The following is a 24,948-nucleotide window of genomic DNA, read 5'->3' on the forward strand; positions in this document are numbered from 1 at the left end:
AGGGTGACCCCTCAGTGAGATAGGCATAATGCATCACCATCCACTGGATGTGCTACAGCGGCTTCATCATTCTGGAACCGAAATGAGGTTTCTATGAAATGAAATGGAAATAAAGTACAAGGGAAGAACTTTCACTTGTAGGTATCATTAAACATTCAGAAATCCAAGACTACATTTCTGTACTGACTGTAACATTCAATTCTATTGATATTATTTCTTCAAAGAGAGGTAGTTGCTTTCTTTGAATAAATAACATTCTCAAGAAATCTTGAGTTTCAACTCAGATTCAACTTTAAGATCTACTTCTATTGAAGAGTTATTTTTTTACTTATAAAGACACACAGCAGTATTGTACTGTTCTCAAGAAATTCTTTGTAATGTTGAAAGAATCCTTCTACCAAACACACATATTTCAATATCTGTATTTGTGTAATATATATTCATATATATGTGTCTTATATAATGCTATACTAAAGTATGCTCCCCTCTGTGATGCATGAAGTATTTATTTCCTTTATTTTCAGAAAACATTATGCTTTCTTCTAGTTAATATAATGGATTTTTATGTCATGTTTTGAACATTTTTTCATACTACTTTTTGAGCCTAAACAAGTAGCATTCAATTAATAGTTCTGTGAAATACTCATTTCATATACGTGGGGTGCACATGTTTATATTTTTATATATAATATATATGCAAATATATATAATATAGACTAGAACTATGCAACATCGTGTTAATTCATAGAATTGTAATTTTTAATCCACAAAGCAGCATCCTGTAACAAATAACTTTTCAATATAGTGGTTTAATTAACAAATGAAACAATCCCAACACCAGATTCCTGTCCAGCAGAATCCATGCTTTAGAAAACAAGACCAGTCAGAAACCGAGCAACTGGCTTTTGCCTTGAGATACAATCCCATGTTCCAAGACACTGACTTTTTTTGGCTTCTTTCTGAAGGTGATCTGAGCTCTTTGGTGAAATGTAGCTGTGGGACAGAGGACCAGAGGGTGACTGGGGAAACCAGGCTCCTGGAAGTCTTCTCAGACCAGGCTGAAGGGCAAGTTCCATCTTGCCCCAAGTCTCCCCATCGCGTGGTGAGGGGCTCTGCCCATCGCTATCTTTTTTTTCACCTGGCATTCATACACCAATATTGCTGTAACATTCTTCAAAGAAACCATGTTGCGACAGCCACCCTTCAGTAGCTACAGGCAGCAAAATACAACGCAAAGAGCTTTCTTCATCTCCCAGTGTCAGTGAAGTCTCTCGTTCCAAACCAACAAAGCCAAGGTCTTCCCTGCTTTTCAGCGCACCGTGTCTGAGGGGAGCTCACGTTTCCGGGCAGAATAGCTTTGTTAGGAGGTTCAAGATCTTCTGCCGCAGGTCCCACTTGTCGCCTATCCTGCGCAGCTGCAGGGCGCACTCCGCCACCACCTCCCGTTCTGCAGAGCACACGCACGGCCGTCAGCCATGCATATTTGGTTTTAATTCTAATGAGATCTTGGCAATATTGTAAATAAGGCCGCTTTTTTCTCAATATTAAATCCCCCTCCTCCCGTTTTCACACGGGCGGCCGCAGCCGCATCCTGCCGCCCGCGGCGCGGCGAGCGCTGCCCCCGCTCCGGGTGCTGGAGCCGGCGAGCAGCGGCCCGGGCGGAGAAGCGCCCCACCACCACCCCGCTCCCTTCACCCTCCGGTACCTGCGGGAGCGGCGGGCGGCGCGGCCTTGCGCAGGGCCCTGCCGGGCATCATCGCGGCGGCTGGGTACGTCACAGCTCGGCGGCGGCAAGAGTGCGGGCGGGCGGGGCGGGGCGGAGCGGAGCGAGCCCTAAGAGCGGCGGCGCGGCGGGGCTTTCCCCGCGCTGTGACGTGGGGAAACCGTACGGGAATCCCGCCCCCCCCGCCGGGCAGGCGGCGGCGTGCCGGAGCGCGGGGTGGCGGGTGCCGGGCCCCAGGGACAGCGCCTCCGCTGTGGGACAAAAAGGAATGGCGGGATGGGATGCGCTTGGAGGAGAAGACTTGGTGTAGGGATGGGGTGTGCTTAGGGAAGAGGAGATGGAGGCATGGGATGGGCTTGTGGTGGGCCAGGAGGGGTGGAGGGATGAGGTTTGCATCTTCTGGGCAAGAAGAGGCAGAGGGGTGGAGTGTGCTTGTGCTGGGCAAGGAGAGATGGGAGGGTGGGCTGTGCTTGTGGTGGTGGTTCAGGAGAGATGGACAGGGTTGTGCTTGTGGTGGTGGTTCAGGAGAGATGGACAGGGTTGTGCTTGCGCTGAGGAAGAGGTAGAGGGATGGAGTGTGCTTGGACAAGCAGAAGCAAGGGATGGGTTGTGCTTGTGGTGGGCAACAAGATATGGATGGATGGGTCTGCTTGCTCTTAGTCAAGAGATGCTCCTGACACAGCACTGTGATGGTGACCTTGGCCACAAACAAGTCATAGAGAAATGAGCTGGTCCATATCATGTGCCCTATTTGCAACTTAGGGCCTCCCTCCTGCTGCTGGATCCTCCCTGTGGCAGCGCAGTGCCCACATAACGTGTTGCTGGCTGACATGCGCTGGGGCGCACTTACCTGTGCTTGCTGTAATTTTAGATGATGCTTTTTACAAGAACCAAGAGCTGGAATTTTAAAGTCACCCTCGTGACTTTGTGATTGTTGCACAGTGTTGGGAGAGCTGCTGGTGATATATGAGTCACTTATCTGCCTCCTGTCTCTCGGAAAGCTGATATTTGGTGTGGTGGCACATAGGATGGACTTTTGTTTTTAGGGGGAAATGAAAACAGTTTGACATAAAGAGAGAACAGATGGACCACACATAACAAAGAACTGATTTGTGGCTGAAAGCCAGTAAATGTCCACCTATCCCATCAAAACACAAGAACTTTCAAGGAAAAGACGCTGCAGTATAATACAGACCCACAAGGGGCTGTCAAGAAGCTCCTTTCCATGGGATTGGAGCCTCTGAAGTCAAGTGTCTAGAAACGCTGATGACTTTGAAGTCTATTAGAAGAGGAAACTCACCAGCTCAGCTTGGAAACCCTTTCCCCTGCATATGTGCTGGAAGCAATGGCACACCTGAAACAGGGCTGGGATTTCTCTCCCTGCGTAGGAAACCTCAGCCCCTGACAGAAGGCAGCAGGCACAGTGGTGCCGTGGGGCTGGCATGTGGGAAAGGCAGCAGTGGTGGCTCATGGATAGGGCATTTCTCAGGGTGAGATGTCCAAACGAAGGCTATAGCTGGATGAGGCTTTTGCACAGCCGTTCCCAAGACGGCAGCTAGGCTGCAGTGGGTGCTGGCTCTGGTAGCATCCCTCAGTGTGCTCTGCTGGGTTGTGACCTAGCGCCTGGTGTCAGAGCACTTTAAGTTGACCACAGAGAAGTTTTTTGAGAAGGTATTGCCTTCATCCCTCATCCTTTGGTATAAAACCTATATGGCATATAGGCTTATTTGCTTGACTTGATGTGTTCAGGGTCATTTTTCAGCTGTGTGAATGCCCTTGTTTGTAACCCAGCCCTGTTCAGGGAGAGCTGCCCTTTGACTGTATCATTCCTGTTACATTAAGAAACTGTTTCTTCAAAATAAGTCTGTTGGGTTTTAGATGGAGGGAAGGCAGGTTTTAAAGGAGCAGCAGCTGCCCGAGCATTCACACACCATTCAGGGAGTCGCACACACACCACCCAAGACAACTGCTAGGACCGGAGTCCCTTCACAGCGGGCACCTCCACTGAGCTGACAGGTGCCCCTTTCCGACTCCTCACTCATGCACACACTCACCCTCGGTTGCTTTCTCTCCCCTCAGGCTCGACCCTAGGTTTCCCCGAAGCAGAGTCTCCGACATGACGTACGCCAGGCGAATTTATTGAGTGGTACAGTGGTGAAGAGCAGCTCGAGCTGGGTGCCTCTGGGGAGGGACCCCAAACAAAGAAATCCCTGGGCAATTATACCCTTACAGTCTAAGTTCCCCTCCCCTCATGCGACGGTTTGGTCCAATAGTAATATTTGGGTCTGGGGTCTTCTTGGTCCTTATTGGATCCTTTCTCTGTCTCCAGGCAGGACATTCCTTTTCTTATCATCTTGAATAGTTGCAGCTTCTGTGAATGGTTGTGGCTACCTTATCTTCCTGGTTTGCACCGGTTTCAGGGCCTTCCTTCATGTAGCTAGGTAGGAGTTCAGCATACAGTCAGCATATCTAGGTGAAAGTTCACAGCTTGCAGTCTAAGGCTTCAACAGGCCTTTGGATTCTTATTTGAGCTAGAAAGTGACTTCTACAACAACAGGTAAACAGCTCAGGAGCGTGTCAGGCTGCATGATGTGTCATCCCTCACGGCGGAGGTGGTGTGGTCTGAAGCACATGATGCTCAGGGCTGCATCTCATGGCTGTAACATGGGCTGAGTGAAGCCTGATGGCTGCTCTGCAAATCACGGCAGCCCCTCCAGGACACCGGCACAGGGGGCCAGGGTGCTTACCAAGACCCTCACGTGCCCCCAGTGCTCTCAATGCTCAGCAGTCCCAAATGCAGGGAAAGCGCTCACAAACTCAGGCTGCAGGGAAGAGGGACACACTGGTCCCTTGCACTGTTGGGCACACGTGTGTTAGGTTGTGCATTTATTTTGCTTGTTTAGGCAGAGCCAAGGACAACCTAGGGCTTGTTCTTTGTGAATTCGGAGACAGATCTAATACTTGGGTAAATTATTTAAATAACTGTTCCTCCAGTGAGGCCAAAACCAAATGAACCTCGATCCTGTCCTGTTTAGCAATACTTCCTCACCCAAAAGGGGAATGATCTTTAAGGGCAACTTCTCCCTATATCTCTATGGCAACACCGAGAGATGGGCCCTTCTTTTGGGCCTATGTGGGTGAGGAGATGCTTTTCCTGCCAGGGCAGCTGGACACAAACCAGTGGGCTAGTAGAATCGCAGGCATAAATTTATTTCTCTATTTTATTTTAAAATAATGGTAGGGTAATAAGAACAGTGGGGGACTTTAGTGTACAAAATGGGATAATAGACCTGCCTGTGAACCAGAGTATCTGAAGTGCTCACCTCTGGCTGAGTGCCACCCCATCGCTGCGGTCAGAGCTGTGTATGTGAGTGCAGTGGTGTAAGGCAGGAAGCCCCACTGTTTAGAGGGGCTCCCATAGGGAGAGGTCAGCCTGATTGCGCTTTACTGATGTGTGACAAATCACAGTCCGTTACAGCAGGGGCAGCACACAGCAGGGCTGCTGCCAATTATAGGATTGCACAACAAGGGCAGAGCAAAAAAAAGTGTCCATTGTAGTTTCAAGCCACTAGCGAGCTCTGATGGTTTTTTGTTTCAGTTCCCTTAAATAAAGCAGTGTAGCTGTGGGAAGCACAGACCTCTGGAAAGCTGCTCTACCAGAGCAGCCACAAAAGCTGTTTCTTGCTGTGGCTCCACTGAGCGGGACCATGGGTCCCCAGGTGGGCACAGCTGCGGCGGGGGAGCAGAGAGCAGCAGCCCAAGGACCACAAGCCTCTCAGAGCACTCTTCCGGTTTATTTCTGTTTAACATCATTTAAAGTTAGTGCAATTACACAGCTGAGAAGAGAGAATCATCTTGAGATAACATGCTCAGAGCTTCACCAGTGTCTGGGCGATGCATTCTAACCAGGAACATGTTATTGAAAGCCGATACGTGACTGACTCTCAGTATGAATAATATCAGTGGGCAGACTTGCTGAAAGGAAATCGAATGTTGCAGAAATGAAATCAAGAGTAGGAGAGAAAGGAAACTAGCTGTTTTTTCTCTGAACTCAGTATTTGTGCTGAATCAGCTTCAAGCTGTTTCTGCATATCCCTATAAGATCTTAAATAAATCTCTGGTACTGCTTTGTTATTGGAGTTGTTCTGATCTTCCAAAGGCTGTCTGGTGTTGACAGCTCTTGTGTTAACTGAGAAGCTGTTTGTCTCTCTCTCTCTCTCCCTTTTCCCATTTCTGCAGACTGCAAAGTCAGTGGTTCCTGTTGATCCTTGCAGGTCCAAGCACAGGAGCAGGAAACTCATCTCTATTGTCAGGAGCACAAACCAAAGGTCATTTTGGGAAAGCATGGCAGAGTGTGACCACGCTGAGTGTGGATGATGATCACTGTGTGCTGGCCTCAGTGGGCTTTCTCCCCCCCCCCCCCCCCATTTCTTAAATCACTCTAACTCTTGTTTGCTCTTCTCTGGTACCTTTCCTCCAGGGATCTCTCTCACCATTACAAGTAAAGCTTCATAAATCCTCAAGCCTTAAGCATTAATGTCAACTTCACTTTTCAAGGAAACAGCTTTGTTCTGTGTTAGCGATTTTCTAGTGGCAACTGCAGCAAAGCTTCGTCCTCCAGCAGCTGCTGCTACACTGCCAACACTTCCACTATGGTGAGGGAAGAGGTGAGTGCAGATTTAAATAGTTAAGAGAAATACTCCAGCTAATTCGATGTTCAGTTGCTGGTGTGATCCAGCACCAGACAGGAAAAGAACTGCCTGCCCGCTGCTTGGATGTAACCCCCACTTGCACAGGTCTTATCTGTTGTTTAAATATTACCTAATGGCCCTACCACTAATTCTTAGACTCTCCCTCCTATGTTGTTCTCTCTTGCCTGCTTCCCTTGAAAGCTTAAACATATAATTTCCTTAGCAAAAGGTGAACTGCATGGCTTGTTCATATATCACAGTGCTCTGTCACTGGCAGAGGGGATGAACACCCATCTTTTCTTCTGCAAGCACCTGTGTGCCAAGCAGGCTGCATTAATTATTTGCAAAATGCTTCTGAAAGATGACTTGCATGTGTCTGATCTAGTGCCCACCAAAGCCAGGGTGGGCAAAGCAGTTTTCCTACTGACAGCAATAGCATTTGGTTGAGGATGGGGTTGGATACCAGAGCCCCTCCTTGATATAGCTGAAGTGTAAGAGAGTTTACATTGACTGCGTGCTGTTTAATCAAGGAGTAACTGTAAAAAGACTTAGTTGACTGAATTTTCCTGGTCTTAGGTTGTTATACAGTCAATTCTAAATTAGCCAGGGCAGATTATCTGGTGAGCTGAATTTTCTGTGAAAGCAAAAAGCAAAGACACTGCAGGTAGCTCCTTGTAAGGCCATTCCCAATTCAGCCCATTGGTAGTCACCGTAATGTTTTCTAAAGAGCTAAAAAGGATGTAAGAGATGGAAAAATTCATTAAGTAGTTTGTTAAGTGGATTTTAGCACTCGTGAAGATGACAATATTCTCATAAAGGCCAGTCTTTGCAACTGCTATCCAGAAGAAGTAGGTATTAGTAAAGTAAATAAATATTGGCGTTGATCACTGTTTATCAGGCTGGTGGAGAATTTGCTGAAGAACTCTCCTCCATGTGCGTAGGTGTCTTTGCAAACACCAAGAATACAGCTGCGCCATCACTGCTGGATTTTTGCAGAAGTCCTTCCTTGGATGGTGACTATGGTTATTTTCTGTCTTGCTATCTTTGTTGAGAATTTGGATGTGCTCCATTTATGGAATTCATCATTGCTTGCTGGTCTGCCAGATCTTTTTCAGGCTCTGGCTACCTCCTATTTCCCCTATTCCCTATGCCGCCTCTGTGCTTTGTCATAATTTTTGTATATAGTCAATACAGCAGATGTGGGATTGAAAAAAAATGGAAAATCCCATGTGGAAGACACTTGGTGCTTTCCTGGTGTGCCGATGCCTTGCAGCTGAGCCAGCAATCTGGTAACCCATGCAGGGCTCACTATCACTCACTTGCTGTGAATCACTGAAGTCTAACAACAGGAGAATTAGGGAATCCAAAGAAGCTTTGCTGGACACCAGCATGGTGACCTGGGATTCCCGGTCTGGCACCTCAGTCCTGCAGTGTCTCTCCTGTACCTTTTCAATGCTCTTCAGTTGGGACAGGAGCTATTTTGCATGGTTAGAAGGTTTTCAGACTATTCTGAACAATATTTTCTCTGTGCTGGGTTTTGGAAGTGCCTTGTTTAAATAATCTCCAATTGGATAAAGAATCACTTAGTGCCCCTAAATCCTATAAAGCAGATTTAAAGGGGAAAAGATTTTAAATGGGGAACTTAGGGCAAAAGGCAATCAGAATTAATAACAGAAAGTGGGGACTGAACCAAGGTAGAATGCAGTATCTTTTGTGAAACCTCCTTTGCAATTTTTAGGGCTTAACTGTTTTATTCACTGTAAAGATTAGAACCCTACATTTGGAAAAGGCAGACAGTATGTTCAACGTTATAAGAAAGTATAGGATCTCCTCTACAATTTGAATCGTCAGTGATTTGTATGAATAAGAGATTAGGTGTGTTTGGTTGGGGATTTTGGGGCCATGTCTTTGCTACAACAAGGAAATACTGAGAATATGATTTGGGTTTCATTTCAAAATGTCTGTTTAGGAAAAAAAGGCACAAATGTATGAGACTATATTGTGGGTAGATCATCACAGCCCAGACCTCAGGAGCTGGCAGGAGTATGGGAGCAGGCTGTGCCCCTAACCCACACATGCACACACACACATACACAAGCACTGCCAAGATATACCCATTTTGGGGTGCTGTAGCGAGTACGGGCAGTCTCCAGCCACCAGAGCATCACTGGGAGAGACTGGACCATTTCCATTTCAGGATCTGAATGCTGCATCATGGCAGTGTGAAACCTGCTATATGCCCTACCCCTCCATACTAACGGTCCCTACGCAGGTTGTGCTGGTTGAGAAGTGGAGCAGACTGAAATCATGTCTTGGTGAAAGCTGGCAGGGTGGCCACAGACTGTGAAGGCAGAGGGACCACTTGGCTCATCACTAGACTGACAACAGAGTTGGTATGAGAGGACTGACAGCATCCCATGTTGTGAGGTAGTTTCACTTTAAAGCTTTGCCTCTGATTGCTCTGAAATGAGTTCATTTCCTTTTTGGTTTTATTTTTCATACGCGGAAACATACACAGAGGAAGGAGGATGTGACTTCTGCTGCTTGAGAAAACCAAAAGCCTCCCTGGAGATGGAAAGTCCCCTACAGCTGCCCCGCAGATTTGCTTTAGGCACGAAGGACTGCAAGAAGAAATGCATCGGTGGCAATGACCTTGCACAGAAATGGAAGGAGGCTTGTCCCTTCCTGCCAAAAAGTGCTCCTTTTGGGGCTCTCAGTGCTTTCTCTATAGGTGTAAGCAGCTCGTAGAGAAGAGGAGGACATGCTGGAAGTGGTGGGACAGGGTGGTCAGATGCAGACATGAGTGCTGTCCTCCCTGAGCACCCATCTATTATGCTGACCTAAGGGCTGGATTCATCCACTGTCTCCTTCTTGACTTCAGGGGAGCCCTGTGATGGGGAGCAGCTCCATGTGGCACCACCAACCTGCAGCCCGTAATCCCCCCTTTGCTAAATGAACACCACATTTGAGATCCTGCTTTGTATCCAGGTGACATCAGGGAAAGCAAAACCAGCACAGAGCTGAACGTGTTTGATGTCCACACTGGCTCTAAACATGGGGACAAGCTTCTCCCATGCATCCACAGTCATGTGCCAAGTCCGTGTGTCCCCCCCCCCCGGTATGCACACTTTTGGCCATGGGTGTGCCTCTGTGAAGTGTTGGTTACTGGTGGGAGAGGGAAAGCTGCTGGGGTGACCTTTGGCATTAAGAGTGCAAACAAACAAGTCAGAAATAAGAAGTCTCCCTTCGAGGGTTAGGGTACTGTGTTCTTCCTCACCAGAGATCTCTCTGCAGGTGCACCAGCCAACTCCAAGAGGTATAAAGGAGACGTAAATAGAGGAATCAGGAAAAAGGGTTTTGCACTTGATTGATAACAACAAAGTATTTCTGCACTTTACAACCTGTTTCTATTCTCTGGGCCCTTTGTGCTTTGGGAAGGTCCCGGTGTCGGCTGCTCCCTGCCCCCATTGTGGGTCTGGGTGCTGTGTGTGTGCCCTGTGCCCCTTGGCAGGGCTGTCACCATCCCCTCCGACTCCAGGTGTATAGGAGAGGAGCGGAGGAGTGTGGACGCAGGGGGGGAGGAAGCGGGGGGGGGGTCATGGTGAGGAAGTGTGTGGGCTGCATCCCACAGACAGGTGTAGGACTTGACTTTGTGCAGCAGCATCTTGGGTTGCATCATGCTTTGTGGCCATGATGCCATCCTCCCTCCCTATTTCATCATCCCACGATGGGCAATGGGGCCCTGTGGAGATGGGGCGAGGGGGCACTTGGGCTGCGAATCTGCAAGGGGCTCAATCTGCAAAGACATAAGAAGTCAGGGTTTTTTGGTTTTGGAATTTTTTTTGGTATTGTTTTTAACACAAAGCAATTTAATTGTCAGGTGGTGGCAGGAGTCTGGCAGAGGATGGCTTGTGTGACTAGGCTGTGTCTGCCGTTATGGCAGAGCATGGTGGCAGGCAGGGAGAGGTGAGGGGAGCGCTGTGCTGAGGAGGTGAGGGAGGACCTCCGAAAGGGCTGGGGAAGGGGCGAGTGGTGGAGGAGCCTCCCTGGACAGGCACCAGCCGCTCCCCACTGCCCTGCAGCTCTGGGGGACACTGGGGATGGCTGCACTCGCTGTTTTGCAACCTGGGATCAACAGGACCCTGACGAATTAGTCAAGAGCCTGTATGGTGAGTCGCTGATAAGGTGTTATGGGTACTTTCCCTGTCTGGACCCTGGTACTGCAGGCAGGGGTGTCTGAGGGAGTTGTTCTGAAGGTGCCACCTGAGTGCTCAGAGAAGCCGGCAGGAACCACTGGACCTGCATTTCTGGGAAACCTCAAAGGTATGAGGGAGACTATCCAGAATCCCTATTTATTAATATCCCCCCAAAACCAAAAGTATGCACAATAAGCAATGCAATTGACTCTAGTATTGGCAACTCTGATAATCACTCTATCTATCAATTATATTCTTTGCAATGCCTATTTCTGCTTTTATTTGTTTACCTGTCCCCAGCTTTCCCTTCTTTCACTTTTTTTTAATTGTGATGCTTCTGGGTTTGGAACAACTATTTGTCTCTTCCTTCTAAATGATCTCCTACTGTCGTGGTTTAACCCCAGTTGACAACTAAGCACTACACAGCTGCTCACTCACTCCCCCCTGGTGGGATGAGGGAGAGAATCGGAAGAGTAAAAGTGAGAAAACTTGTGGGTTGAGATAAAGACAGTTTAATAGGGAAAGCAAAAGCTGCGCATGTAAGCAAAGCAAAGCAAGGAATTCATTCACTACTTCCCATTGGCAGGCAGGTGTTCAGCCATCCCCAGGAATGCAGGGCTCCATTATGCGTAATGGTTATAAGACAAACGCCATCACTCTGAACGTCCCCCCCTTCCTCCTTCTTCCCCCAGTTTATATACTGAGCATGATGTCATATGGTATGGAATAGCCCTTTGGCCAGTCTGGGTCAGCTGTCCTGGCTGTGCCCCCTCCCAGCTTCTTGTGCACCTGGCAGAGCATGGGAAGCTGAAAAGTCCTTGACTAGTGTAAGCACTACTTAGCAACAACCAAAACATCAGTGTGTTATCAACATTATTCTCACCCTAAATCCAAAACACAGCACTATACCAGCTACTAGGAAGAAAATCAACTCTGTCCCAGCTGAAACCGGGACACCTACCAACCAATGACATCCTTAAATTAAAGAAAAAACCAAGAATTTAAGCAGACTTGGTGAAAAGTAACCATACTATTCTTCCTTTTGATTTTTTTTTTTAAATAGTCTATTTATCCTAGGTCATAAGATATTGAGATGAGGATTATTGGTTCATGATACCAGACTGACATTATTATTAACTTTATTAATGTGTGATCAAATTACACTCTTAATTTACATAGATAATTTGTAATAGAATGGTTGGAAATGTGAGGTATACATGTAATTGGAGCAATCATCAAAATAATAAGTTTCACTTGATACTTATGAGAGGTTAAAGGAAGATCACAAGTGACCTGTAAGCCAAAAACCCTGGTCACGACCTCCCTTCTAACACTGAAGCAACAGTGTTAGTTCTCTTTCATTAGTATATTTGGGGGATTCATTGGCCAGGACTAGAGAAAGATTGCAAATATCCTGAACTGGAATTTCCTATATTCATTCTAATATGAATATTTCATTTTTTCAGTTACTTTTAATATCCTCACAACAGAACAGGACCTTATAAATCCAACAAGCTGTAAACCCAGCTTTTATGTGCATGGGAAAAAAATGCAAATTGAGAAATCAAGCAGTTGGCAGCCAGGAGCTTGTTCTGTGACCTCCCATGAATATAGAGGCCTTGGTGGTTTACAGACTTGTCCCAGGAGCAGAACACGGTGTGTTGTTTGTAGAGCAAACAGAAGGACAGGTTTCATAAGAGAGTAGAACTTGTAAGAGTTGTAGTTGTGGTACATAAAGATATCTTCTATCTGCTATTTATTTTCCTCTGTTTACTTCTCCTCTATACACCCAGGAGTTTGCTGTTAAGGTATGGTGCAGAACAGAGCTTTTTGGAGGAAGCACTCAAGGCAGCCTACTGCTGAAGCAGAGCTGTGCACTCTGTCATGAAGAGAGAGATTTTCTCATGCTTGTTCTCTTAATATCTAAGGTCATTCCAGCTGGATGCATGCGGCTGCTCTTCCATCCTCTCCAATAATCAGCATATGGCCACACCCAGTGGCAAATGCGATGGAGGGAAATTCTCAGTGTGAGTCTAGGATTATCTGGCAAGAACTTTATTGGAGTGGAGGATCAAAGTCATTGTTTTCTCTGGGATAGAGGGATCAGTACATTTTCCTGTGGTTATAAAGTATTTGATCCCATGCTCTGGGCATGAGGGAGAATCAGCATAGCACGTTAAGCACTGCCAGGCAAGGTTAGCTCAGGCACTTGCGGGTAATGGTGGCTATGGGACACCTGAGAAAGAAGATGCTTGGACTACTGAAAACAGGATGGGCAATGCAGTAATCTTTCCCTTCTTTTATTCTACCAATTTCTGGCAATCTAGAAGAATAAAGACTCCCTGATTCAGAAGATACATTTGAGGGCTACATATTAAATATAATGAATTATATTTAATCCTACAAGAATAAGTTTTCTTCTGAACCCATTTACACTTTTGACTTGGACACTATTCTTTGGCAGTGTGGCTAAATTTTGCATGAGAGTTACTGACCTATAGATTGGTTATCATAGCTCTAAATCATCATCTAATGTTTTTTCTGCTAGCTCTGCCAATCTGACTCATTCTTTATTTGGATCATTTGCAAGACGTGAGCTAGATAACTGCAGTAAATTTCAGAAATCCAGGAATGATGAGACACATTCACAGAAATAAACCTAGGGTAAGTCTGTTGTGTCTCTAAGGATGTCTGATTAGTCTTTTTAATGTATGCCTATACGCATAGAAAATCAGCTGATGGGAGAGTCTAAGAACAAAACTGAGAAAAATCTTTATGCAAAAGAGGAAGCAGTTATCAAAATTTGTCTATGTAATTATGGGCTATACACATATTTACTGAAACAGAGGAAATGGAACAACTTTAAACTACATGTTTAAAATGTGCTTCAGCCAATAGCCAGCATGATTAAAATCTATCTATTTTCACGCCTCTTTGCTTTAGCCTTAATTGATGTTTACACATTTCAGTAATCTATGGTATAGAGAAGAGGATAGGAGGCCTCACTACAGTCCATTTTTATACTGTTTCTCTGATTGTTTATCAGAGAATTATCAGGGATTCTTGCTTCTAGGTACAGACTAGCCCAGGATGTTGCAGATGTTGACAACGTTAGGAATGGGGAGAAGGGATCCTTTTAAAAGGATATAGTTTAGAAGTTTTAGAGCAGTGACAATTTTTACTAATTTCTAGGTGATGAAGCATAGAGATGAACAGGATTGTGAGGAAAGCTGCACTCAACTAAGACCATTAAACTATGTTCTCAAAGAGACTAAAAATGCAAAAAATGGGAAGATAAAGGGAAAAAACCAAAAAAACCTCCAAGGACCCCTTATGAGAATCAAAATCTTTGCCCCTCTCCCTTCTGTAGAGACTAGAGAAGTAGCTGCTACTTGTTATTTGGGGTCAGATGCTCTGCTGATGATTAAATTGCTAGATAGTGCACTGGAAGGTCACTCTTTGTTTAATGTTGATCCTTTCTACTCTCCATTGTGTCATGGAGATTTAGCCTAACCACAGCCTCTCAGTGGAAATCCCCAATAGGTAATATTTTCTCTTTCCTTTATTCCTTTGACATTTGTTGTACAAAAGCTATATGGAAGTTGTTGCTATTTTTCAAGCCATTGGTGCAGAGGACAAAGATAGATTGAAGGAGAGGCCACCCAGGGAAGGACCTAATCATCAGATAAATAATTGTACCCCTTCCCTAAGTTCTTTTCTAGGGCCCCCAGAGCTGGGGACTGAGCCAGGCTCATGGCACTGGGACAAACGTGTGAGCAGGGGATGGGATACACCATCTTCCTGTTGCCTCAATTTAACAAACCCAATTACACAATTTAACACTTGCATCAATTGAATGCTACCCCTTTCCTTAATACTGGCCCCTTGACTTAAAATACTGCTGCGCATCCTCGAAGAGCTGCCCCAGTGGGTCACCTGCATGACCACAGCAGCACGGTCAGAGATGTGCCCCTCTTGCAACACCTCCTCCTCTTCTGCCATTAGCTTGGCTTGCAGAGCCCTCAAATCCCCATCCTGATTTCTGGGAAGAGGAGTATTGGATTGAAGATGCGCTAAAAGGTACTACCCCTGCTCCATGTCTGTGTGGGTACGTGCCCGGAGGAGTGGGGTGTTAACCACTGCCCCGCTTTCTCAGAGAAGTAGATCCCCCCTCTGCAGTGGCTTCTGCCACCCACTGCATGTCGGTGAAAGTTTCTGGCCCACAGGAAAGTGAAATAATCACAGGAACTCTCAGTGGTGCTTGACTCCCTGTGTTGCAGTTTCATGAGTTCCCAATCAATAAAATTCACTAGAGGGCTGGTTTGATTTCTTCTGTTCTTCCTTTTTTTCCCCGTTTTCTTTCCTTTTCTCTTTTCTTTTTTTTTTTTTTTTTTTTTTTTAAGAAAAACATATTTGTATACCTCCTTCTTAAACCTCAGCATTTTGCGTTGCAGGACTGCAGAGATATCTGCAAAAAATGTTTGTACTGTGCCCCAGGATGAGGGAACCTGCAGATGACAGCTCTTGGCAGAATTTCATTTAATTGCTCACTGAGGTGGCCTGAAAAGCCTGATATTCAGGTTTGCTCGAAGAGGACCTGAAATGACACATGGTCCATGTTTAACCCCGTGTTTGAAGAAGATGCCCTCATGATTGTGGAGACCCTGTTGAATGCTTTGATCCATGACAGCAAAGGTGCTGCCCGAGTAACGAGCACTTTGGAAACTGCTTTAAAATACTGTGTTTTGTCCTCTGCATAGTAAAATTCATTTTACCAATTTCCTTCCTTGTATTAGCAAGGCCATAATAATGATCAGTCATGCTTACATAAAAGGGTTTCTTTTAAAAAAGGGGAATGCGCAAAGGACAGAAAACAGCTTGATTTTCAGAGGAAGATGCCCAGACTTTACACAGCTATTTCAAAGGAAGCAGCACTGCTGTGTCTGATGTAGATGTATAACAACAAACAGAGGTGATGGATATGCAATGAGTTTCCAAACACAGTCTTCATTTAGACACCTTCATATAGTCTCCAAATGGAAGAAGGGAGACAAGGTCTCTTTTATTTGAGCGTAGTCCCCCAAAACACCTTTCCAGCCCCCAAGAGAAATGGAGGACAGGTGCTTTCTGAGGAGTTTCTTCAGTTCAATCCTGAGAAACCTGTGATTATGCCATGCTGTGTCTGCAGTGCTACGCTGCCCATCTAGATGTGCCAGGGCCTTAGGTGTGAAAGAGGCAATAGAAAAAGGGGGCAATGTGGGGGGAGCAGAAGTTTTGAAGTTTCCAGAGCCTCTGAAGCCGCTTTGGGATGAAGGAGGAAAGGAAGAGGAGCAAAGAGGAGAATAGAGGAGAAATGGTAAAGGATAAAAGTATGACATATTTCCATGTGCTGGGGACAAGTGGCCATGGAAACAGTAACAGGAACCTCAAAACCTGAATGGTCTCTCATCATCTTACTGCTGATAAAGCAAAACCTGCAGGTGATGCACAGAGCTCAGTGCAGGAAGCTGTTACTGAAGCTTTTCCCAGGCCAATTCCTGCAAAATAGCTGTTCTGGTGCTCTTGGAGTGGAAACACAGAGCTGTTCTGCAGAGAGGAAAACTAATGGAAACCAAAGCCTGAGCGTTCAGAAAATCCTGTGAAAATGAGGGCTTTACAGGAGGTAATTCAGGGGGAGACTGTGAAACCTTCTACAAAATGGGTACTGCATCATTTCAACAGAGGGCTAATTTATTGCTCCACATGAGCGGGCATGTCACCGCCACCTGGCAGAGCAATGAGTCGTCTGCCAAAGCAGTTCTCAGCCCGGTAAAATTCCTATCCATTATCCAGCTTTGATCAGGTCACGTATTAAGTCACCCTCATTTTACAAACCAAACCCTAAGTTACTGATTCAAAAACCACAAAAAACCCAAACTCTTTCAAGGCTGGAAGAAAATAAATATCTAAATTCTTGAACTCTGTGACAATGCAGGTTTTCAGACATTACTTGCTGGTTGAAAGGCTTAATCCTGAAAAAGTCCCTGCTTCAAAGCACACTGAAATCAGTCACCCTGTTTATGTCACGCTTCTGTAACTACATATATTGAAAGGTCCCCAAAGCCCAGTACGCTAATCTTTTCTATTTATAATTTTGTGAAAAACCTCAGACCTCACCTTGAAGTTTTTCTCATTGCAGGTATCCTTTTGATTTAAATGTGATTGTTGATGTCTGAGTTTTTCTTCACCTTGTAGTTCAGCCCGGGTTGATTGCGGTGACTTGCCTGTAAGATAATGCCATTTTCTCTAACCAGCTACAGTAACAGATCCCTTTGGGCAAAATGGGCTGAGCAGTTCCTTTCCATCATTATTATGTGGTGTAATCAAAGATCAGTATTGTCTGATTAAGATGACCTTCATCTGTGTGGCTGACAGAAGTTTATCATCTGACTGAATGAGCCGCTGAAAAGGAGCACTCGCATTTACCTGGATTTCACTAAGTGCCTCTTATCTTGCTTTATTGTTGCTGGATGGTTGAAGAAGCAACGATCATCTGAAGGTGAGATCCCATTTGCCTTCCTCAGAGTCCACACTTTCACTTAATGGCAGTTACCTAGAGAAATAGTGCTCTGGAAGAAAGGGCCTAAGAGCCAGTTATGAGAAAGCAGCAGGTTCCTTCAGAAACTTAGCATGTTTCTTAGTCTGGGCAACATGACTTGAGGGGCCAGATCCCACCCTGGAAAACTGAGTTCCAGTATGGCTGTGTGAGGCCTTCACACACAGCTTACCCATGCACAGAAATATCTCCCAATAGCTAATTTGATATTATGTGTTTGAAATTGACACTGTAGCATAAATTCCTCCAGTTTGCAGGCAGGCACAATACTGTGCTATTAGACAGGCAACCAAAAATTCATATCAGCTGTTTGCAAACAGCTGCAAGTTATCTCTACAAGAGACGAAAGAAGCAACAACAGCCTCTAATTATTTGGAGTTGAAAAACAGTTTTTAGAATATAATGATATGTTTAGGGATAGTTCTTGGCCAGAGAAACTAGTTAAGTCTATCAAAATGATATTTTGTGACTGCTCCCCAAGTCTCTAGTCTGCAGTCCCAGGCATGGGCAAGACTAATGTTTCCCAGGAAAAAATTGCACAATTTCTGTGATTTGGTTCCCTTGCCCGTAAATTGTGGAAGACCTGTTTTTTTCCCCTGCTATATCAGGACTGCATTGTTTAGTCCTTGAATGGTATTTTAGAGCTGAAGAATGATTAAAACCCCTTATCCTTTGTGGATTAAAATTTAAGAGATGGAGGTGGAAAAGGCAGGATGTTTATTCTCACACTGGCAAAGAAAAGCTGATATCCCCAAACTATTCTGATACAAAAGCAACTTTGTCTGAAATAGAAGGGTAAGATTAACTAAATGTTGTTTCTTAATCCTGATAAATGTTGATACTGGGGCCAAAACTAACAAGTCATAAGGTGGTGTCCCAGTGTGGGGTGGCCTTTGGGCTGGAGTTCCTGAAACAGGTGCATGTGCTGAGGCCAGTACCACCTGAGCAATGACATGCAGGGTGAGAAGGGGCATGCAAGGTGTACATCCATAAGCCTTTACTAAAACACATGGCTCTTCAGATTGGATTTAAGTCATCTTTTTGGACTTCACAGCTGACTCCTGATGGGGACATTCAGCCAGGCTCAGATATGAATGACTCTGCTCACCTACTGAACAACAGTGGATTCGGTGGTGTTAGAAATTATGGTGAGACCAGAGGGTTATACCTTCTGTATTTTCATAATTCCCATAAGGCGGTTAGACTGAAGCCATCTTATTTAAGTGAGTCTGACTCTTCCAGAAAGTACTGCACTGAGTCAAAGAGAGGATATTCAACTGGGGAGTTAGCACGGCCACATAAGACACATGCTGAACTTTTAACCAGTGGGATTTTTTCCCCCATGTCTACTGCTTCATAGTTACCTGTCTTAAATTTAATCTGCCATTTCATTGTCCAGTTTTTCACTGCTGCAAGATTATTCAGCAGTTTCTTGTAACTCAGTGCAGCAGTAGTAATCAGAGACAGCTGTCCTACAAATTGTCCTGCCTCATGAGTACCATTGCCTCATAGAGGAAAGTTGTTTCCATGTCCTCTCAGTTTTGGGGAGATTGCAAGCAACGTAGCTACTGTGGGAAGTAATTGTGGTTTTATGATGTGAAATTCTCTTCTCTGAGAGGGTTGGCCTAAACCAGAACAGGGTTGACATCAACATCAACTGAGGACAGGTTCACAGAGGAGGCCCATGGTTTGCTGGCAGATAATGGGAATCTGGAGTTGGATTAGAGTGAGCACAGAAAGGAAAAGTTTTGAATGTTGCTGCAATGCCTTAAAAAACCAGGATTTATATCCAATATGTAGAACAAAACATGCTGGTAAAAGGGAAATTGTAGAGAAAAAATTCCTTTTAAAAAAATATCCCTGAAAATGAAAGAATCCCAAAGACGCAGTCAGAAGCGCTGCATATGCGTTCCTGCTCATCAGCTGCAAATTCAGGAGGGGTTTGGGCTGGAAGAGAGGACCTTGCCACAGGGGAGCTTCAATACTGAATGATCGGAGCTTTAGGGCAGAGAACTGACCCGAGTTATACCCCATTTCTCGGTGACAAGGAGGGGAGGTTTTTTTATTTTCTGGTGGCTTAGCTCCCTCTGCCGTGTGTGTGAGCTGAAGGCTGACACAGGAGGATTTGGATGGGCTTCCTAGGGAAATCAAAGGGGAAGCTCAGAAAAAAAAAACAACATTAGAGGAAATCCTGTGTCAAAATGTGCCAGGCTGTTACTCGCTCTCTGTATTTCTGCTGTCAGCGTCCAACCCCCAAGCAGCTTCACTAGCACTTGCGGTGCTGGGGAGGCCCAGGCAGACTGCTTCCAACATTCATAACCCAGTTTATTTATTAGGAGACTGACACTTCCAGTTTCACATGGGAAGATCTTCATTTTCTTCTGACCACTACAACAACAGCTTAATATAAAATAAAAGAACAATGTAACATTTTCACTATTTATTGCTAGGGGAGTTGTTTGCTCCTAATGGATAATTAGTGCACATATTAGCTTTTTCCTGCTGGTTTCCTTAATTGCCTTGCTGGTTTTCAGTTTCCCTTTAATGATTGGTTTCCCTTCTCACAATCACATTGTACTTCTCACTGCAGTAGGCTGAGAACAAAATACTGATTACTGCGTACTGGCAGGTATCTTATCAAAGATACCTCCAGGGCATTTGAAGTGAGTTGTTTCATTAGCCTCGGTCCTATTATGGATGAACTAGAATAATTAGTATTTTAGGGCTGCTTTAAGTGAACTCTGTTCAGTAAGTTAGGAGGACAAAATACATTAAACAGCTTTAGGTTTGGATGGTCTCTGCCAGCTCCAGCTGGAATGACCAAGGGGTCAGTCAGCACAAGGCGTTGCTCAAGCTGCTAGTTGCTGGCAAAAATCAGCTAGTAGCAGAAAAAGCTTCAATTCCTGTTGGGTTTGTGTGCATAATACATCCCAGATACTTCCAAGATGTACTGTAATAAGATTAAAACTTATTAAAAACTTCCCCAACCCAGAGCAAGTCCAGCTAGTCTGAAGCCTAGCACGGGTTGCATTTGTCAAATAAAGCTGTTAATAACTAGGACCAAACCCATCCTTAGGTGCTGAAATAAAGGACAAGTTGTTTTTCTCCCTTTTTTTAATAGCAGTCCCATTTGAAAATTAGGCCTTGCATCTATATGAAAGCCTAAAGCAGTCAATGGGACTCTTTCTATTAACTGCAATGACTTTGGGATCAGGCTGTAAATTATTAAGAGAAAAACTTTTGACAGCAATTAGCAACAGCCTTTGCAAAAGCTCTGTTCATTTCTTCAGGAGCTGCTGTTGAGCAATGCAGACTATTTTGAAATTTCCTCTCCAGGTACAGCTATGCCTAGGTGGGAAAGACCATAAAAAAGCTGCCTCAAAGCCTGTGTTCAACTTTATTGTGTAAATACCTGAACTCTTTGCTATTTCATAGAATCATAGAATCATTTAGGTTGGAAAAGACCCTTAAGATCATCAAGTCCAACCATTAACCTAATACTACCAAGTCCACCACTAAACCATGTCCCTAAGCACCACATCTACATGTCTTTTAAATACTTCCAGGGATGGGGACTCAACCACTTCCCTGGGCAGCCTGTTCCAATGCTTAATAACCCCTTCAGTGAAGAAATTTTTCCTAATATCCAATCTAAACCTCCCCTGGCACAACTTGAGGCTGTTTCCTTTCGTCCTATCACTTGTTACCTGGGAGAAGAGACCGACCCCCACCTCGCTACAACCTCCTTCCAGGTAGTTGTAGAGAGCAATAAGGTCTCCCCTCAGCCTCCTCTTCTCCAGACTAAACAACCCCAGCTTCCTCAGCCGCTCCTCATAAGACTTGTGCTCTAGACCCTTCACCAGCTTCCTTGCCCTCCTCTGGACACGCTCCAGCACCTCAATGTCCTTCTTGTAGTGAGGGGCCCAAAACTGAACACAGTACTCGAGGTGCGGCCTCACCAGTGCCGAGTACAGGGGCACTATCACCTCCCTGGTCCTGCTGGCCACACTATTCCTGATACAAGCCAGGATGCTCTTGGCCTTCTTGGCCACCTGGGCACACTGCTGGCTCATGTTCAGGCGGCTGTCGACCAACACCCCCAGGTCCTTTTCTGCCAGGCAGCTATCCAGTCACTAGGAAGACAGAAGGAAGACGTTCATGGAGAGACAGCACCATCACAGGATGCTGAGCACAGCTATGGAAGTCATTCAGACAAGAGATAAGATTTCCCATGTTCACCACTTTCAATAACAAAACTAAAAGCCCAGCCAAAACGCCAGAGAGGAAGGAGCACCTGATACTAAGGTACCAGGCCATGATTTCTGAGACTGACGATTTCAAGCCTGCAGAAGTCAGTAGTAAAACCACAGGCACTAGTGCTAGCGTGAGGCGTAGAGCTGGTGTCCTTAACAGTCCACTTGTGCTGACCCCAAACGCCTCCAGGCTGGAGTAAGCATAACCACAGCCTGGGGATTGCTGGTTTGTTAGATGTGAGGGTGGCACTAGCACTTCCCGCGTGAGTTGGGAATACACTGGCTCAATTTAGCCAACTAGACAATTGATTACATGACATACATAAGGAAGAAAATGACTCTGCACACAGTTTTGCAAGCTAGTGAAAGAATCTGAGCTATGCAGCAGAGGGAAGACAACTTCTCCAAGTTAGGTGCTTGCTTATAGGTGCCTGCAAGGCCCCATGACCATGCCCAGACTTCCCAGTGCAAACCAGTTCCAAATCCAGAAGCTGTATTTCCACATGAATATGGCACTACACATGACAAGACCAATGTCTTAAAGCTTGGTATTTCAGACTCATCATCACTCAAATAGCTATACAATTTATAAACTAGGACTGGCTTGTACCTTTCCAAAAGGGATGTTGCTTCTTTCTGTCTCTAAACCACTTCCCTCTTCCCATCACATGGGCTGTCCATGTTTCTGAAGGCCTTGACAGCCCTCCTCTTCACATGTCCCAGGTGTGACTCCTCATCCTTGCAAGTTAGCATCCAGAACTGCACAAGCTATTCCAGCTGAGGTCTTGCCAAAGATTTGCACAATAGCATTAAAAATTTCTCACCACCACTGAAAATACTTCACTGCATACAATGTGGCACCACACTTGCCTTTCTCATTTCCAGTCCCTGGTTGTCCTGTGACCAGATCTTTCCTCCTCAGCTGATGAGCCTCTCACTTCCAGCATCATGTCCTGATAGAGACAGTTGCCCCAGTAATTCCACTGGGCCAGATAAATTTATTTTACCTACAACAAGCTGCCTCTTTAAATGACACATGGAACAGCAAAGGGTTTAGGTAATCCCTATTGTGGATCAATTCCTGCCAAGTTTTGACCACTATTTATTTTCTCTCATTCCCAAACATCTAAGTACCAGAGGCGATGATCCACCAAGCAAGAGTGTTAGAAAAGCACAAACACTCCAGCGATTGCATGTATTCCTCTAGGAAAACACTGGAGAAAGTCTGACTGAAGTGACATTTCTAAAGCAGACAGAAAGGGCACAGAGGGCTCTCAAATTAAGTAAGATGAATCCAACCCTGAGTTTTCATTTTTCAGCTGTGTATTTGAGAAACATCATCTGTTTTCAGAAGAATTTTAAAGCTGTTTTAATGATGACAAATGTCCCAGAACGGTTGACAGTAGATGTGCTTTTGGAGAAATATACACAAAGCATGAACACACACGTATCCCTTTACTGATGTCCTCTGATTAGTCCCATCCCCACAGATGAGATGTTTCATCTACGAAAGCTGCTTCTTGTGAGAGGTAACTTTATGGAGATGACTGTGCTCTGCCTGTGTGTGCCAGGCAGCCACTTATGCATGCCAAAAATGTGATAAAAGGCACATTGATGCTTGTGAAAAGTCTTGTGAAAAGATCTTCCATTTCTTCCCAGAGCGTTTTCTGTTTGGCATAAATACCAGAGAGCTGTAGATGCACAGTGCAGCAGCGTTGTGCCTCGTTCACGCGCTCAGGGCTCATTCATGCCCTCCGGCAGCCACAGCCACCTGGGAAGGTGTCACACCGCTGCCCGGTTCTCAGCAGCAGCGTTAGCATCCTTACAGCCCCTGGGGAGGGCTGTGTGGGGATTAGAGACCCCCCTTCCTTGCTTCCCTTATCTTCTCTCTCCTCTCCCTGTGAAGGTGAGGCAGAACCTTTTAAGCAGTTCTGTAGCACGCAGCACTTTTTGGAGAGAGGCGGTGTGTAGGTTTTGCAGGGAAAGAGAATACTTGGTTGAACCTGCAGTGTTTCTCTGGTTTGGGAGCAGAGCACTGGGGTGACCAAGGTTGTGCTGAGTGGGGAATTACTGAAGGAAAAAGCCAGAGTAGGAGCTGCGTAAAGCGGCGCACACATGACCATCCTGCTAGTTACTGCATGTCCCAAGATGCGTCTGAGCAAAGTGGGTCTGCTTTGTGTGTAATGGATGAGGACTTCACAGGCTCCACCGCACGCTGTGGGCCACCATGCAAAGAAAGCAGGGCTACGTCCAGCTGCCAAGTCCCGCTTGTACTTTCTTTCATCCTTGCTGAGGTACTTCTGACCTTTGGGCTCCAGTTGTGCCAAGCCCTCCCTCCCTCCCTCCCTCCCCCCGCACAGTCCCAAGCAGTATTCACCATCCCGAACCAGCACAGACTGTGAATGAGCATTTCCAAATCGCTGCATTGCACCCTGGGTTGTTTTGGCTCATGTTTCAAATCTTTTCTGTATCTATGACTGCTAGGACTGCCTTGCTTTAAAAAAAAGAAAAAATCAATTTCCATGTAATCATGTGTTTTCAAGGTCTAGCCTTTAGGATCGGGTGAGGAGGGCTCCATCCCACTCTCTGCAATGTCTCTCTTTTTCGTGACGTCCATTTCACAAGAGCAGGGCAGCATCTTGGAAACAGAGGTGTGTGGCTCAGCAGAGCAGCTTTGCACGGAGGACATACCTGTGCTGTGGTGCGCTGCTGGTCCTGCCCCTCTGAGGTGTGTAACACTGATGTGGACCAGCAGCATCACCCATCCGTGATGATGAACCTTAGGGGAAGAGCAGCATCCCCATTACTCCTGGTAGCAAGGTGCGCTTCCAGCAGGCATGTGGGAATAACCTTGGCAGAACGTGTTTTAATTTAAGATTCATTAATATTTCAAGGTTGAAGTTGATAACAAGATGACAGGAAACACGTGCAAGTGTTGGCTAAGCCTGTGGTGCCTTGAGGTGGGTTTTGTTTCGTAGGACGTTCAGGTACTTTAGAATTCAGTTTTCACATCTGGAATGACAGTGAACATTTAAAAAACTTCAGCTGGAACAGAAACTCAGCTGTGGCTTTAGGCAATTTTCACTTCAGATTTCTGAGAAACTTGATTTTGGTGTTCTAATATTTATTCTTACAAAATTTCATTTTTTTTCTTTTCCTAGACAGTTTTTCACAGTATTTCATAATGACAATAGTTATGAATAATATAGTAATTTAAATACATTGTTAGCGATAGTTTAAAAAGATAGTTAATGTCAGCTGCTATTTACTATTAGCATACACACCTAATTTCTTTTCTAGGTCAAAGTATCTTTTGTGTAGAAATTAAACAAAATGACACAAAATTTATCTCACGTCATAACATGCCAGGCATAAGGCAACATGCACCACTACTAATGATCTGCTGTGCAATTAGTTAAATAAAAAAAGAAATAAATTTGAAGTCAGATGTCAAAATTCCTGAGCAAAATTAGTTTTCCAAAGCATAAAT

At 45.2% G+C, this 24,948-nt stretch overlaps 1 protein-coding gene across 1 annotated transcript; it reads right to left on the reverse strand.

Annotated features, from left to right (window-relative positions):
- Window positions 1-1,334: 1,334 nt before the first annotated feature.
- LOC309601808 (phorbol-12-myristate-13-acetate-induced protein 1-like) lies at window positions 1,335-1,774 on the reverse strand (the record flags this gene model as incomplete). The annotated part of the gene is made up of 2 exons (XM_082334942.1): window positions 1,706-1,774; window positions 1,335-1,447 (listed from the first exon to the last, which is right to left on the reverse strand). Exons 1-2 carry the CDS (start codon window positions 1,755-1,757, stop codon window positions 1,335-1,337), a joined length of 165 nt encoding a protein of 54 aa, XP_082191068.1. The 5' UTR covers window positions 1,758-1,774.
- Window positions 1,775-24,948: the final 23,174 nt, after the last annotated feature.

The sequence above is a fragment of the Platalea leucorodia genome, assembly GCF_965183815.1.
Source record: "Platalea leucorodia genome assembly, chromosome: W".
NCBI classification, from domain to species: domain Eukaryota; kingdom Metazoa; phylum Chordata; class Aves; order Pelecaniformes; family Threskiornithidae; genus Platalea; species Platalea leucorodia.